We start from the raw sequence: 15,807 nt of genomic DNA, 5'->3' as shown, positions 1-15,807 counted from the left end.
GCGAGTCATGGTGCCGTTTGCCGATAGTTCAGACTAGAGCAGACCCGGCGCTACGGATGCTGGTCTGAAACACTTCAAGCCGCGATCTTGTATCAACACTACCGGTTATCACATCCTGTCTAACACGTATTCGTGCCCTCGTGCAATAGATGCCTCAGCCAAGCTGTAGGCATACATTTCTGATGAGATTACGGACTTGTGCGTGCACCATGTCAAGCAGGGCATCTTCGATATTGAATGGAGCTGTGCTACACCGGGGTGCCGACGAATATATACTGTCTTATCACATATCGTAGCGGTCCGTTTCGTGGTGAGCAGGCCTGTATATGAAGTAGTCAAAAGACGCCACCTTCTCTGTGCCGTTGCAATCAGATGCCGCCATACCCACAAATGCGCCCGTGAAGCTTCCATGTCTGTGTTTGCAAAGTCAGCATGCATCATCATGTAATTGATAGAGGAAAGTAACTCACGCTTGATGACCACCACACTCATCACTCAGGATCGAAGCATCATAGACCGGTCCAATCTCTGTCAGATCCTTTTGTCCCTCTAGCGCATAGCTAAACTGGAGTTTTCTACCCCGAATGCTCAGCGCCAATCGTACCTTGCCCTCTTGTGGGAGTGACACCGGCTCCGCGAGCGGGAGTTTCAAATTGCCGTCCGGCCACGAAGCTTCCGAGCTCAAGATGAGCAGTTCACGCTTGCCGTCAGAGTCGGCCGTGACGGTCAAGTAAAAGAAATTGAAGCGGCAGTAGTAGGCAGTCAGGCCTGCGAATGTGCGTTCGTCGTCTGGGCTGAAGCTAACGACTGTCTCGGCATCATAGGAGAAATGCGTTTGACGGCGTGCAACAAGGGCTTGTTCGAACCAGGATCCAACGGCCTCGCGCCCAATGAGTTGCAGAGCACCATCTTTGACATCGAAGATGCGCTCTGGCTCTGGTGTGCGGAGCCACTGGAAGTCTTTGTGGAGACCATCTTTGCTGTTGAATTCGTAGCGCTGCTCAGCCCAGTATGCGGTATCGTCGCGCGCTGCCGGCAGTTCGACATGAAGAGATGGAACGGGCCCGTTCTTGACATATAGCCAATCATCCTTGTCCCAGTAAGCCTCTTGAATAGCGCACTCACGCCCAAGAACACAGCGACGGAATTGTGTTGTAGGGCGGCCAGCCAGATGGACAATGTACGTCTTGCCGTCCGGAGTGTCGACTATATCTCCATGACCCGCCCTTTGCAACGAAGCTAGCGGTGCGTCTTTGGAAGTGATGATGTGCTTTTGAGGATGCAGTTCGTATGGGCCCCAGATATCGCGGGATCGTGCCAAAGTGCAGGCGTGTTCATATGCTGTGCCACCCTCAGCAGTCAACAAGTAGTACCACCCGTTCCGCTTGTACAGATGCGGGCCTTCTACCAGAGCTAAGTCGCTACCGGGGAAGATAGTCTTCCATGGGCCAACAAGTTTCTTCGTTTTAGGATCCCATTCCTGCATTCTGATTCCCTACAAGTAGATCCATGAGCTCGGTATCTGCTGCAACGACTTGTCGCCGGAAGGCATTCACTTACAACGAAGAACTGCTTACGTCTTCGGTGGTCTTGCAGCATATTAATGAAGTACTTCTTGCCATCGTCATCATGGTACAGTGAAGGATCGAATCCTGAGTGGTTGATGTAAATGGGGTCAGACCACGGACCCTCAATGCGATCAGCAGTGACGATGTAGTTGGGCGTGTCTTTGAAGGAGCCATCCTTGCGTTTGACGTCTGTGTACACCAGCCAGAATTTGCTGCCGTCATGTGTGAGGCAAGGTGCCCATACACCTAAAGTCTGTTACGAAATGCGCGAATATAATCAATTTTGATCGAATACGTACCGCAACTATCGGGGTCACCGCGCATGTCCAATTGACTCTTCCTGCTCAGTGGGCGTGTCACGAGCTCCCAATTGGCAAGATCCGTGGAGTGGTGTATCTGCACTCCCGGAAACCACTCAAAAGTGGATGTTGCGATGTAGTACTAATTGACACAATTCCAAGGTTAGTCTGTGCCATGTCCTACTTCTAAGGTCCGAGGTTCAACAATCCCCATATCACATCGAAAAATCCTAACGGTGGCTTTCCTGGTAGTCCAGCAGTCGAAATCGGGGAGTTGTAGGAACTGTAATACTCACTATGGTACTCTGGTTAGCTCATTCTCTCAAGTTGAACACAACAATATCTTACCGTCATTTCCAACACGCAGGACCGATGGGTCCGCGTTGAAACCTGGAAGGATGGGATTACGAACTAGCGGCATGATGGTGGGTTAGACGTTATGTGTATCGTTTGCGATACCCTCGCACGACAGCCCAGCTATATACGGTGCTTCTCATCGAAGATGTCGGCGATTGCCCGCGATGAATTAGCCGGCTGCGAACCGCCTCTTTTGCCGGCGCCTACTTGGCCAACAGCTGACGATACAGTGTTCTCAACCCCGCGCCTGGCCCGACATGCAACATCACGCCGAAGGAAGCGAAAACTGGAGCGGATAGACGCGCACCTCCGATTATGATGACGCAAGGCACTGTCATGTAGGATGTAACGAAACGCATAGATAAAAATTTGAAAGCCAATGATGTCAATTGTCAATGTGTAAAGTCAAGGCCTGATGGTACACATGTGTTACTCCAGTACGAGGACGATTGTGGCATGCTTGTCGCATGGCTGGCCCGCGGCGTGATAGCAGAGACCAGACGGCCAGCCAACATCGCTGGCAAGCGCGCACGTGGGCTTGGACGGGTGCTACGAACTGCAGTCGTGGGTGAAGTGGTCACGGCGTTGGCGACCCAAGGGTCCATCGGGCCTTGAAACGAGGAGGTACAAGACGCCTACAACACGACCATGCGAGAAGCATCTGCAGAAGACGCGCCTGGCACATGGGAAGTCGACGAGCAAGATCTTGAAATCATGTCGAGAGCGAACGAAGAGGAACTACATGGGGCCATCGTTGCCGTTACTCAGAACGGCTCCCTTGGACTGCAGCCACATACACAGGAGAAGCGGGTAAAAAGACGCTGGTGTTATGTTGTCCGGCGACATGTCGACACTGAGGTCGAGTAAGACTCCCTCATGCAAGAACATGGGTACTGCGTTGGCGTCAACATTCAAAACCCGCCATTCTGTGAAAACACCATTGATCAATCGAGCGGTGCCGACACGCAGTTTGACGACGAATGCATCGAGGCTTCCGAAGATACCCAAGCGCTATTCGGCTCGGACCGGCACGTTGCTAATCCCGCCGACGACATCAATGCCCCTTACGACATTGTGTTGGTTTGTGGCAGAACCAGCGGCAGATCTAGTTCGTGGGCGTACGATGACTCGGCGACCGAGGCCAAGAACGCTGCTGACGCTTTGTATACTCTCTGGGAACGAACTTTTAACCGTCTTGCGCTGCCCCACGACCGCACCGAAGGCCCGGACGGCGTTCATGAGCTAGAAGCACCCACGCCGATCTGGATGCCATACCTCATAGGGTACTCATCTTCTCGAAGCACGGTTTTTGGACTGCTTGAGAAAAACGCAGAATATCGCGAAAGCGTTCAGAACGTAATTGAACACTATCATTCAATGCTGGAAGACCGCCGTGTCAACGTGCTGATCATCTTCCCCGGCGTAGATGGCCTTACAACCGCGAACGAATCATGGAAAGAGTTAGCGGACCATTGTCCATTCGCGCGTTTCAGCCTCACCAGTATCAATGAGGATGTCTTTGCGTCGAAATACCCCTCAGTCTACACATCCAGAGCGGACTTTGCGTATCCACACCTGAACACGGAAGACCTTCAATTTGAATGGGCTGCTCGACAAACGAGCGCGGACCCGACATATCGACTTCTTCTGGGGCCCAAAGAACAAAGGTTCCTGTGGTGGTTGAGCGTCCTGCAGGAGTGGAAGTTTTTGTCTACTGAGCGTGGCGGAAGAACAGGCCTCAAGGCTTCAAGTATCGTTAAGGTCTTGACTGTTTCAAGAGCGTCACTCCTCGAGACTATCATCGCAAAGACACTCCCAACAAATGCTTGTGAAGCCTGTGGCCGAGACACGTCAGATACATGGCACCGAGGGAGCGAGCGGCATACTGTACGATGCAACAGGTGCAAAGGAGCGGCTTCTGAAAACTTCGCGTAGTGGTTCGACGAGAATCAGCAACACATCTCATGCCAGGACATGGTGTTTGTCGGATACCTTCCCGAGATAGAATCCCAAACGAAACGCAAGAGGGCCATGAGACCACCAATGACGTCAATGAGTACTATATAGGAACCATGAGCTAGATTACTTGCAATGATCTTAGCAAATCCAAACAGGGAGGTGCTCCACGCATCCCAGTTTATGAATTATCCAGTATCCACATGCGGGTCACTTGACATACTGTCTAGCGAGCACCGAGTATCTCTAACCCGTGCGGTATATACGGGAATCGGGGGTTGTTATCCCGACATGAGCGCTAATCCTCACAACGCCGCGCCCACACTTCCCACATGGCAAAGGCTTCACGACTCGTATAGCCCTTCTAGTCTTGGTCCTCTGACACACCTTCGTTACCCACTTCCGGTCTTTCTGAGTCTTGGTTATTGGTAGAATCGTTACTTGGTGCCTCATCCACGTTCGACGAAGCGACGACACCCGCGGGAGGGACGAAAGTATCGCCTTCATCCGTGTCTAATTGCATCAGGAAAGTCTCCCAAATCTCGATGAGCTAGTACGCCAGTCAGTAAGCCGGAATATCAGACGTGGTAGGTGAACTTACTTCCTTCTGTGCTTCTACAGCACTCTCTAAGAAGGTCTCCACGCCTGACTTGAAGTCTTCGACCTTTTCTCTCTCAAAGCGCTCTAGCTCACTGCGCATCAGACGACCCATATCGTCGAAAAGCAGCCTTGCTTGGTGAACCTTGCGTTCGGCATCCGCAACGTCGGCGCTGAGCTGGTTCAGACGGTCTTGCTGTGATCTGCCCTGCCTCAAGAGTTTGTCCTGATTGGTTTTCCGCTTCTGTAGCTCCTGCTCGGCAGAATGCCAGGAATGGTAGGCCTTCTGTCGCTGCTGGAACGCGGTCTTTACAGAACCTATCAAACGAATGTACTCGTCTATTACGATGCCCATGGTGAGGATGTCTTGTTGGGCTTGGCGCTCGTAAAGCTCTCGAATGCGAATCTGGATATCGGATAGGCTATCAAGCGGACCAGACAGAGATGGCGATAACTCGACAGCAGACAAAGAATGCAGAGAAGCCGAGAAGTCGCCACACGCCTCAGCTAGACCTTTCCGCTGTGTGACTACAGAGTCAGTAGCCTTGAGAAGAGCTTTGAGCTGTGCTTCTAGAGCATCGAGGTAGATTCTGCGGTCGTGGAACCACTATGGTACCGTTAGTATAGTGACTAATCTTGAGAAACGTTGTACGTACGTCGTCGTGTTCAACGAATTTACCACTGCTGCCAGAGAGCATAGAGCCGAACATGCCCTTGCTTTCGCTTATGCCGGGATCTTTGCGCTCCTTGTTCTTGATGTCCATGTTGAAGGCTTCGCTTTCGAGGAACAGCTTCAAGTCACTGTCGTGTTGCAATACTGGATGCGCAGCCGCCTTGTTAAGCATACGCTCCAGAGCGGAGCGTCGCGACTCAACAAAATCGGCTTCGAAGCGCCCAACGGCCTGTTTCTCCGGTGGTGGAGGGATAATGACTCCGGGGTTGTTGTTGTGCAGTTGTGTGTATAGCCAGAGGAAGTCACGGTAGCGGCGCGAGACGGTAAATTCGGGGTTGCGGTAGCCCTTGGACGTCGTCTTGGTAGTAACAGAGTATTCTGTGTGCGAGCTCGTGAGGTCACCGACTTTGTGAGGGTCGCCGACCGAAATGGCAAAGGACGGCTTCGCGGCCTGCTCGACGCTGACGCTTGGCTGTGTCTGGCGCTGGGGTGTGGCATTCGAAGGAGCCTGTACTGGAGGCGGTACTCTGGCTCCTTGGGAAGAGCGTAGCTGCGCGTCGTCGTCATCAAGGTCGACCGAATCCATCATGCCGCGCAGCGAAGGCGTGGAGGCGTCGGGGGCGGCCCGAGTGGTGCGCGACGCAGCAGCTTCCTTCTGAGGCGGCGCTGGAGGAGCAACCTCAGGGCCTGTCGACGGCGAGGGAGCACCCAGAGGGCCCAGCGGGTCATCAACAGCCTCAAGCTTGGTGGATTGCAGGCCATACTGTCGCCTTCTGGGGCCGCGTCCTGCAGGCGAGCGCGGGGCGGCGGAGGCTGTAGGGGCAGCATCGGTCGCTGGCTTGGACGAGGTCGTGGAGGATTCGGGGTCCAGGCTGTCGTTCTGCTCTACTTTGTGAGTACTCGGCGCAGGGCTCGACCGTGAGGGCACATCTGGAGGCTTGTCAGCTGTGCGCAGTGTCGTCGGCAAGACAAGAGACACATACCTCCCCACGGAGAGCTCCCTTCATCTCCAAGGTCCATTGGCGCAATGATTGGGTGTGTGTGGGTGCGGTGGTAGTGGAAGTCGCGGGTGCCGTGGGAAGCCTACTGTATGGCCATGGCAGCTATGCATTGGCGCTGGGGTTGGCTACACGGCTACCTATGACATACAGGGTCCACTAGTCGCAATCCCCATCACCTCACAACATGTGCATCATTTAGCCGTCTTTCGTTCTATCAGCCCCCGACGTTTGCATTTATTACAGATTACTACCCAGGCTCACTTTCCCGTGTTCACAAGTATAGCCGACTTTGCCGTCTTCAGACCCCAGCCTCATCACTCCCCTCGTCTGGCCTAATCGTTTCCCAAGATGGACGACCCAGCTCTCGACAAAGACCTTTGTGCCCTCAGCGGCAGGCCTAAGGTAGGTCGTGTTCACTATGCCGAGTTAGCACACTCCATATTCCAACCTCTTGGATGCCTCAAGATTGCACCTACAATTACGTGAGACATGTCCACCATCCCAGAACCCTTCGCGGATACAAGGCGTAATGGCCATGGAAGTCGTAATGTCAAAGATCAAAGCCACGGCTCCGCCATGAAGCATACCACCAGCGTTGCACAGCTGCTTAGGTACCGTGAAGCTCATGACGTTGCGCGACTCGTGAGGATTGCTGCTTGTCGGCGCATAGGTAACTGATTCGACCTTGAGTTCTCGCGCAAGGATAGCATCGTGGCCCTACAGATATAGCATTAGAGCAGCGTAGTTGCATGGACAAGGTAACATGCATCGTAATCACTGTCGCGTATGGCCTCAAACCATTGCGATACCTTCTGAAATGGCGACAGATCCTCTTCATCGCCTCCTGCGGCTCCTCTTGCGCCTTCTTTGTTTGCAAATCTACTCATATTCGAGCGTCGTGAATGTAAAGAGACATGACGCTTATGGAGCAATGTCAATGATGCGAGATGCAGGCGGGACCTCGGCATCTCCAACAACGCTAACTACTTCGAGCCGCTGCATCCGAAAATATGGTAGAGAGACCAAAAGTTCCATCCCACGCGCCCTAAGCACACCTATCGAAACAACGTCTAGCCATGGATCCGTCCGGACTCTTCCGCCAGCTGCTACGCATGCCCGTAGGCCACCGTACCGCCCTACTCGCGCCTACGCGTCCGAATGCGCGCGCTTTCGCCATGTTCGCACCCCCGCTGTCGCACCCACGCTTCATGTCCCTCCCGCGCATTGTCCAGCCGAGCTTCTGGGCCTCTCTGATACCAACGCCACTCAAGACGCGCTCTGAGAGACCTAGGCGCAAAGAATGGAACCCCGCTACCCCGTACATCATTCTTGGATTGCTCGTTGGCAGCCAGGCTATCCAGATATTATGGTTGAAGCAGGAGAGGACACACAACCTTCACAAAGCCGAAGCGAAGATTGGGGTATTGAAAGAGGTTATTGAGCGTGTACAGAGAGGGGAAGACGTCTCTGTAGAAGCGGTTTTGGGAACGGGGAATGAGGCGGATGAAAGAGAATGGGCTGAGGGTAAGCCAACACTCTGGAGCACGACATGATTAGAGGCAGTCTGGAAGCTGACATGTGATAGTTCTGAAAGATATCCAGGACGAGGAGGCTCTTTTCCAAAGTAAGAGGAGGAGGAAGGCACAGAAAGATGCTGCTATCCAAGAGGCTACTCAATCACCGGATAAGGACCAACAAAAGACACCGAGTACCAAGTTCACGAAACAAGAAGTAGAAAGCGTTGGAGGTGTGAAGTTCTACTGAGCTTGAAAAAGGCTACGTGATATGGAAGTTGATGTCGAACGGACATGTAAGCCTCTTGTGCGGACCAGCCGCTCAAGCAGAGAGCTCAAAAAGAATGGATCGAAAAGCAGTGAAGATCTGGCATCCATTGCCGCCACCATCACCATCAAACCTCATCACCACTTCGCTCCTCGCCTTCGCCTTCCTCTTCTTCGTTCTCGCCATGCTCTTCGTCAGGCTTCTCGTCATCTGCCGCAGCCGCAATCATGAACCCAGCCCCCAAAATCTTCGTCGCGACCTTCATTCTCTTTCCACGCTTTCCGTTGCCATTGTTGTTCGAGTCTTTGGTGGAGCCCCTAGCCTCAGGGTTGTCGCACAAGAGCGCAAGAGTAAGACCTCCACGCAAGGCATCATCGCACGCCGCCTTCACGTGCCGCAACAACAAACAGATACGGGCCAAGCGCCTCTCCACGCTCGTCTGGCTGATATCCATGAGCTTGCCGCGAACCACCTTCTTGTGGTAGATATTGGGGCGAACCCAGCCTCGCTTGTGTACGGCGATGGCCTCGTCGAAGACGTGGTGAGCCGTAGCCTCGATATCCGTGGGATCGTACGCCTCTTGTTCAAAGCGAACGACGTTGATCGACTTCTCGCTGTCGCGGACGTCGGAGACGTCGATCATGGAATCGTAGATACGGCGTACCCAGTACGTACCTAGGAAGAGATCAGATTAGTTCATATTGGAACAATAATGAATATGCTGTGACTTACGTCCATACTTCTTGACGCGCTCGACATCTGGTGCTGGGCCCTTCTTTGGAACGCGGGCGCGCTTGCGGTATGCTCTAGCGGCTGCGCCGGTCTTGAAGCGCCCGCTAAATGCTGGATAGATGGGCTGAACGGGTGGATACTCCGGATCAGGCTCGAGAGCTTGGAATTCAATGGGTATGATCTCATACCCATCCTCATCTATCTCGGGCTCCCATGGAATGGGTAAGTAGTTGTCCTCTGTGAGAGCTCCCTCCGGGACCGGAGCAGCTGGCTTGGCCGGTCGGAATCCAAGAGAGCGCATCAGATCCTGGTATACGGCATCCTTCTTCTTCGCGGTCAAGGCGGCGACAGCCTTAACCTGTTGAGCTGGACTGAGTTCTCCAGAGTGAAAGCGTGCACAGAACTCCTCAAAGTTGAACTCAGCATCAGAACTGCTGTACTTTGGAACTTGCGGCTTCTCGTTACAGGCTTGTGCAGTGTGCTCTTCGACGGTAGATGCGCAGCCTCCATCTTGAGTCTGAGTCGAAGCAAGTGTATGCTGTAGGGATAGCGCCAAGTTGGTGGCAGTGAAGTCGGCGTTGTCTTGGTTGCCGGTGAACTCGTTGCAGTCGAACGCGGTGTTGTCAAAGTCCATGTTTCCAATGCCGAAGTCGAGGTTGTTGGTGGATGCTGTTGCAAGTGTAGCGAAGGCATCGTGGACGGCACCGTGATCGTTGGCGTGGTCGTTGGCCTGTTCGTTGTGACCGAGATCTTGGTGTTGAGCAAAGTCGGCGTCGAACTGGAAACCAGAAAGATCACCCAAGCCGTCGTCTTGTTGATTAAGACCGGAATCAATGGGCTCAAAGGGGTTGAAGGCAGGTAGCTCGGGGTTGTTGTCGACAGGCAAGTCAGGAAGACCGACAAAGGCGTCGTAGACAGCATTGAGCGAGTCCGAGTGCTCTGAGCGAGGAGCAGGCGAGTTTGGAGTCAAGTTCTTAGGTACGTCGACAGGCACATCAGGAAGAACAGGAGAAACGTTGCGTCTACCAGCACCTGAATCCAGAGCCTCTGAGCGAGCCGGAGAGTTGGGAGCTTGAGGTGAAGACATGGTAGCTCGAAAGAAGCGGTGCCAGACCGAGTGATGAAGAAGTTTGAGTGTGAGAATATAGAGACGACCGGCGTCAGAAGCAAGGCAAGTTGAAAGAAGAAGAAGAAATTGAGCAAAGATAGAAGTTGGTGAGTGGAAAGTAGGTTGCAAGGAGGAGAAAGACTAGAAGCTGTAGAGATGTTATACTAGCCCTAGACCCATGGGCTGCCTGTGTGTATCGTTTTCCCCATTGTCGAGACGTCGGACAACAGTGCGTGATTTTTTCCTGTACAAAGTCCCATTCTGGAGCTCGAAGATGCTTGTAACTTTCATATCACCGTATTGTTTGGTCGCTCCTGGCGAATCACAGCCCGTCGTTCCTATTGTGCCACGTGGGAGAGCGACGAGGTCGGGGCGCTAGTCGAGTCCCCTTCACCTTCACTTTTTTGTGAAGAGTCAACAGCCTCTTTCTCGAACAATAGAATGAACAAATTTGCGCGCTTCAAAGGCTCACTTTTTGAAATACCAAATCGTATACATTAAGATATCAAAATTCTACATTTGCCAGTAGTTGTTCCTGCATCAATAAACTCCTCTGACATCTATGACATGATTTGCAAACCGCTACGTCATTGATGCGCAAACTGAGCAACACCAACTGAGTGCCAGAAAGTGGACCAAGGCGCAAGAAGCTCAAGAGTCTTGAGTCAATGATCCTGCAATAGCAAAAATGGTATAAAACGAAATCCCATCGAAACACGATGGTACCATGAGAAGGAGAAAGTGTAAAAAACCAAATTACGCCTTACAAATCGCTGAACACATGTCCCATCAGGTAGCAGCAAAGCGTTTCAAGGTTCGTGTGTGCCTTTACGAAGATCCGTGGACTTGTGTAGGCGAGATCATGGTTGCAGCCGGCTGAACAGATTTTAGGTCCTGGCTGCCTGTGGCAGTCTGTGGACCATCGTCGCTCTCCACCCTCTTCCTCCATTGCGAAAGTTCATCCACATCGTCAGTGTTATCGTTTTCAGGCATGCGTTCAAAATCAAAGCGGTCGCTCAATCGGTAAGCTTTGTTGGTAGTTTCCCAGTGACTCCTAAGTGCGTCTAACTCAGAAGCAAGATTGTCAAGGGCCATGGAGTTTCGTGTAGCCGAAGATGAAGGGCGGGGTATGGCTTCTGGCGTGCTGGAGCCATCGTTGTGGCTGTACAGAGACTCGGCCGATGCAACGCTATCGTGTGCCCGGTGGCGACTGTGTTCAGGGTGGGCGTTCTCAGCCGGAACCTGAGATTGGCGGCGGTAGTTATCGACCGATGTCTCAAACTGATCGAGGAACATTTGGACGCGGCTCTCAGCTTCGCGTGCACGCTCTTCTGTCTGTGCATACTGTCGGCGAAGCGATTCGAGGTCTGCCTGAAACTGAGCCGCCTGATGCTCGGCCTGCTTCGTGGCATTTGTTGCCGTCTCGGCATCGGCGCGAGCGGAAGCCAGGTCGGACTGTAGTTTGGACAACTGAGTCTCGAAACGCGAAACGGTAGCTTCCATGTTCTCCCGCGACCTGTCCAACTCGGAGCGGAGTGCGGTGCGTTCTGCGTCCAATTCGGCGTGATTAGCTTCGTCAGCAGGGCTACGCTTATCTTGTCTCGCTTGAGTGAGTTCTTCCTCGAGCTTCAGGTTCGCGCTCTTGTAACGATCAAGCTCCTGTTTCATCTTCGAAAGCATCTTCTCTGTACCACGGAGGTACTTGACGGCAGCTTGGTGGTCGTTGTGAAGCGCCTGTAGCTTCTCCTCCCATTCTTTACTGACCTCATGCTCACGCTCCTCGAACATGGAACGCAACTCCTCATGTGCTTTAGTCATAGAATCCACCTGTTGTTCCAGCTCGCGAACGCGATTGAACTCAGGTGTGCCAAATCTTGAGTTTGGACTGTCTAGTACCCTCGAGCGTCGCGTATCGACAGGGTTCACACCTCTTTCATCAAGAAGATTGCGAAGAGTCTTGAGCTGGACTTCAAACGCATTGCTCTCAAGACGCAGACGTTCGTGTTGTTGGCGAAGCTCGGTACGTTCAGCTTCGGAGAGCTGTACATCTCGCATAGCCTGTTGTAATTGTTTACGGATGGTCAGTCCCTCACGACTAGATTGCTCTTGATAGGCCTCAAGACCGGCGATTCGTTCTTCTGCTCGTCGAAGCTTCTCCGACGCTTGATCAGCTGCTGTCTGGTTCTTGCGGGCCATGGTATTTGCAGCTTCGACTTGCTGTTGCAGCACCACGACGCGCTCATCGGCATTTGCGCCATCGTGCTCGGAACGTTCCGTCATCGTTTGCAGACCAGAGAAAACAGTGGCTCGATGAAGGCGTGCCTCTTCTGCATGGCTCTCCGCTAGCTCCTCCGCATCGCGAAGCTTCTGTGTCGTAGTCTCCAGTTCCAGAACGCGTGCCTCGTATTCGCTACGAAGCTGGCTCAACTTCTGGCGCAGGTTCTCGCTTTGCGTCCGCTCCTCGTTCAGTTTCTTTTCCAACAAGGTTGACTTCTCTGTAGATGCGAAAACCGCATCGCGCAGAGATTGAATGACGGAAGACTGAGTTTTCGATTCTTCGGACACCTTAGCAACCCTGGCGCTCAGCTCTTGCTTGTCGATGGCTAGCAGCTTTGATGCCGATTCCGCTTCTGCGGCGCTAGTGGAAACTTCTCTTGCGATACGCTCAGCTTCGTGCAACTCGGCGCGTAGACTCTCTGATTCAGCCGTGGCCTTTTGTCGGGTCGAGTCCAGTTCTTGTACGCGTTTCTGGGCAGCTTCAGCGGTTTCCTCAGCTAGCTGCTTGGCCTTCTTTTCGGCGTCAATCTGACGAGTCAAATGCTCCACCTTGGTAGCCAGGTCGCCCTGAGCAGCCAAAGATGTAGCTAACCGACGGCTGATGTCCTGGAGGCGATCGGCGTCAGGTGTACTTGTGCTTCGAGCTCCATCTGGCTGTGGGGTTCCGTTCTGACTACCGCCTCCATGAGCCGCTAACTTGGTTTTTGCGTATATGGCTTCGCTGACGGCTGCATCCCGCTGCCTCTCCACTTCAGCGATCCTCTTTGCAGCATCGTCACCTTGGGCTTTGATTGACGTTTGCACTCGTTCAAGCTCGGTCTTCATCTTAAGAAGCGCCTCCAGCAAAGGTCTGTCTTCATCCCGAAACGCGTCGGCCGACCGTTCATCAAATACAGGACTTGTGGAGTTGCCCGAACTGTAACCTGCTCGACGGGCAAGTGCAAGCTCGGAGGCGTACCATGCGTTGCGACTCTTGACGTGCTCAAGTTCTCTGACCAGGTCAGCATTTCTCTGGTCGTTAGCGAGCGATGCGTTCTTCAGGCCTTCGCTGGGTAATTGATCAGCGTCACGGACAAAGCCGCGATGCTGCTGTGTTTCGAAAGACTGCCTCGTTGCCTGGTCTGTGCTATCTTGAGAAGCTTGCGCACGGTGAGACTTGGACGTGTTCCGTGAAACGGTGGTGCTAGCGGTGCGCATAGTGTCCATAGACTCCTTCGGGGTACGTTGGCTTACAGCATCCGAAGCCTTCCTTTGCATGTCATTCGTAGACGGGCTGTCGCGGGTCATGGGTGACATGTTGTCTCTGTCCACGGCGGATACAGCGCCTGTATCGATAGGTGGGCCGTATCCGCGTTCGTTTTTGGTGGGAGTTTTGCTCCTGGGCTTCACGGCACCCTGTACGACAACGCCATTCTCACGGGGTTGCGGAGGCTGCTGAAGTGGCGGAGGGCCTGGGGGCCCCTGATTAGCTGCACGAGGCAGCCGTGATCCTGGGTTAATGCCGTTGCCCATATTCTCTGGGGCTCTTGTCGTTTGGGGGCCGGACATCATGCTCTCGCGCGTTGGAGGGGAGCCGACTTTAGCGGGAGGAACATTGCTTCTCTCACCACCACTCATCTTCCGCTGGGTGTTCTGCGGTTGTGGTGGAGGAGCACTTTCATTGGGCGGATACCTTATCTTGGATGTGTCCAGTATGTAACTAAGGCTGAGCTCGTTCCTGTCACTGACTGAAGAGCTGGGCTCGCCAGCCAAGACGACGATGTGCTTTCCAAATGCGGTCATGCTATGTCCTGATCGGGCTGACGGGGAGTGGCCCATGTTTTGGAACATGTACCAGCGGCGGGAGGAAATCCGGAATGCGGCAAGGTCGCCCAAATCAACGCCTTCCTGAGTGCGCCCGCCAAAGATGTACATGGTGTCGTTTACGAGGGCGGCAGAATGGCCTTCGCGGGCTACGGGAATGTAACCAATGCAGTCGAGCTCCGTCCACGCGTTGGAACGTGGCTCATAGGTCCAGACATCGTTGAACCAGGTGATGCCGTCTGTGCCACCGAAGCTGAAAACAATCAGTCAATCAAAGGTTGAATAAGGCAAGAAACTGGGATACGTACAGATAGAGCTTGTCGTTCCAAGTCACCACCGAGTGATTAGTGCGGGCTGGTGGGGATCTGCCCTGTGGAGAAGCCTGTTCCTTTGTGTTTGGTAGTAACACCTCCCATCGGCTGGCCGAAGATTGCAATGAATTCAGGTCGAACGCTACTAGATCGTTAAAGAAGAAGCCCTCAACCTGTCCGCCGAAAATGTATATCTTGGAGCCGAGGATGTTTAGGGTGTGTCCGTAGCGACCGGTGGGACGGGGGCCTTGTGGTAGCGCGCGCGACCAGTGTTTTGTAGCTGCGACACGTTAGTCGGAGGTATAGGTCATTCCAGGCTCTACCCACATGTGTTGAGGAGATACAGGGTATCGTCCAGGTCATCGTTATCAGCCAGTTTGGTGTCTCCTCCAAAGACAATGAATGCATTGCCAACAAGCAAACTGGCGTGACCGACACGGGGACCAGGGCCGTCTCCCGTGGTGGAGATGGGATAGCAGGCCATGCTGCCGTTGCCCATTTCTGTCAGCCACAGATCACCCTTGACCGTCGCGCCGCCCACCAGTCCACCCATAAGGTAGATGGTGCCATCCTTGGAAGCCGTGGCATTGATGGCGGCGCCGTATCGCGGGAACGGATTGCCTGCGGTGAAGTTCAGGCGGCGGGAGGACCAGGGGTAAGGCGAGTCTGGCGAATTGCCGGCAAATCTGGGGTTCGTGTTCTGTCGCAGTCAGCACAGGCGCGGCACGAGGAAGTTGCGATGGCGCGTACCTGAATGTTGGTGTCGGCCTTCTCCCGCAGGGCCTTGGGCTCGGGGGTGAGCGCATTTGCAGGATTCTGGAGGGAGCTCAACGAGTTGTTCACACTGGTGCCGGGCGTGGGTGTCTGGGACGGGGGGCCGCCACGGGGCTTCTCGAGTTCGCGTGAGCCAGTGCCATTGACGGCGGGGGGTGGTTGGCCTGGGCCATGCGACGAGGTGATTTCCCGAGTTGCTGGGGGCAGCGTATTCGACTGCTGCTTGCTCTTCTTGCCGAAGAGAAAGGACATGGCGGCGGCGGTGGTGCGAGGGCGGTGGTGCTGGAGCGGCCGGGGCCTATCGCGCACGCATTCGGCCTGGGAGACAGAGACAGAGACAGAGGGAGGAGAGGCGGAGCGCACGCAGAGGCTGGGCTGGCGAGGGTGAGGTAATTAGGCAGAGCAATGGACGGGGCGCGCGCGCATGTCGTACGGCTGGGGAGAGGACAGCAGAGCGTGGTAGGGATGGGCGGCGGCAGCTTTTGGGGGGATGTATTATGGCCTGCTGAGGATGCGGAGGCAGACGACGGCGCAGCAGTTCCAAGGGCGACACGTCCGGTAGACACACA

At 54.0% G+C, this 15,807-nt stretch overlaps 4 protein-coding genes across 4 annotated transcripts; 1 reads left to right on the top strand and 3 right to left on the bottom strand.

Annotated features, from left to right (window-relative positions):
• Positions 1-283: 283 nt before the first annotated feature.
• J4E86_008587 (uncharacterized protein) lies at positions 284-6,470 on the bottom strand (the record flags this gene model as incomplete). Its single annotated transcript, XM_051449098.1, has 8 exons — positions 284-413; positions 471-1,495; positions 1,561-1,814; positions 1,868-2,009; positions 4,581-4,730; positions 4,782-5,384; positions 5,434-6,380; positions 6,434-6,470. The coding sequence occupies 8 exons, from the start codon at positions 6,468-6,470 to the stop codon at positions 284-286; spliced, it is 3,288 nt and encodes a 1,095-aa protein (XP_051299517.1).
• Positions 6,471-7,527: 1,057 nt separating this feature from the next.
• J4E86_008586 (uncharacterized protein) lies at positions 7,528-8,215 on the top strand (the record flags this gene model as incomplete). Its single annotated transcript, XM_051449097.1, has 2 exons — positions 7,528-7,975; positions 8,037-8,215. The coding sequence occupies 2 exons, from the start codon at positions 7,528-7,530 to the stop codon at positions 8,213-8,215; spliced, it is 627 nt and encodes a 208-aa protein (XP_051299516.1).
• A 145-nt stretch (positions 8,216-8,360) lies between these two features.
• J4E86_008585 (uncharacterized protein) lies at positions 8,361-10,052 on the bottom strand (the record flags this gene model as incomplete). Its single annotated transcript, XM_051449096.1, has 2 exons — positions 8,361-8,908; positions 8,966-10,052. 2 exons carry the CDS (start codon positions 10,050-10,052, stop codon positions 8,361-8,363), a joined length of 1,635 nt encoding a protein of 544 aa, XP_051299515.1.
• An 849-nt stretch (positions 10,053-10,901) lies between these two features.
• J4E86_008584 (uncharacterized protein) lies at positions 10,902-15,490 on the bottom strand (the record flags this gene model as incomplete). The annotated part of the gene is made up of 4 exons (XM_051449095.1): positions 10,902-14,406; positions 14,462-14,744; positions 14,792-15,164; positions 15,215-15,490. 4 exons carry the CDS (start codon positions 15,488-15,490, stop codon positions 10,902-10,904), a joined length of 4,437 nt encoding a protein of 1,478 aa, XP_051299514.1.
• Positions 15,491-15,807: the final 317 nt, after the last annotated feature.

This window comes from Alternaria arbusti (genome assembly GCF_024043155.1).
Source record: "Alternaria arbusti strain BMP 1465 chromosome Unknown scaffold_14, whole genome shotgun sequence".
Classification (NCBI taxonomy): domain Eukaryota; kingdom Fungi; phylum Ascomycota; class Dothideomycetes; order Pleosporales; family Pleosporaceae; genus Alternaria; species Alternaria arbusti.
Note: the sequence above shows the minus strand (reverse complement) of the source record. Positions and strands in the feature narration are given on the sequence as shown.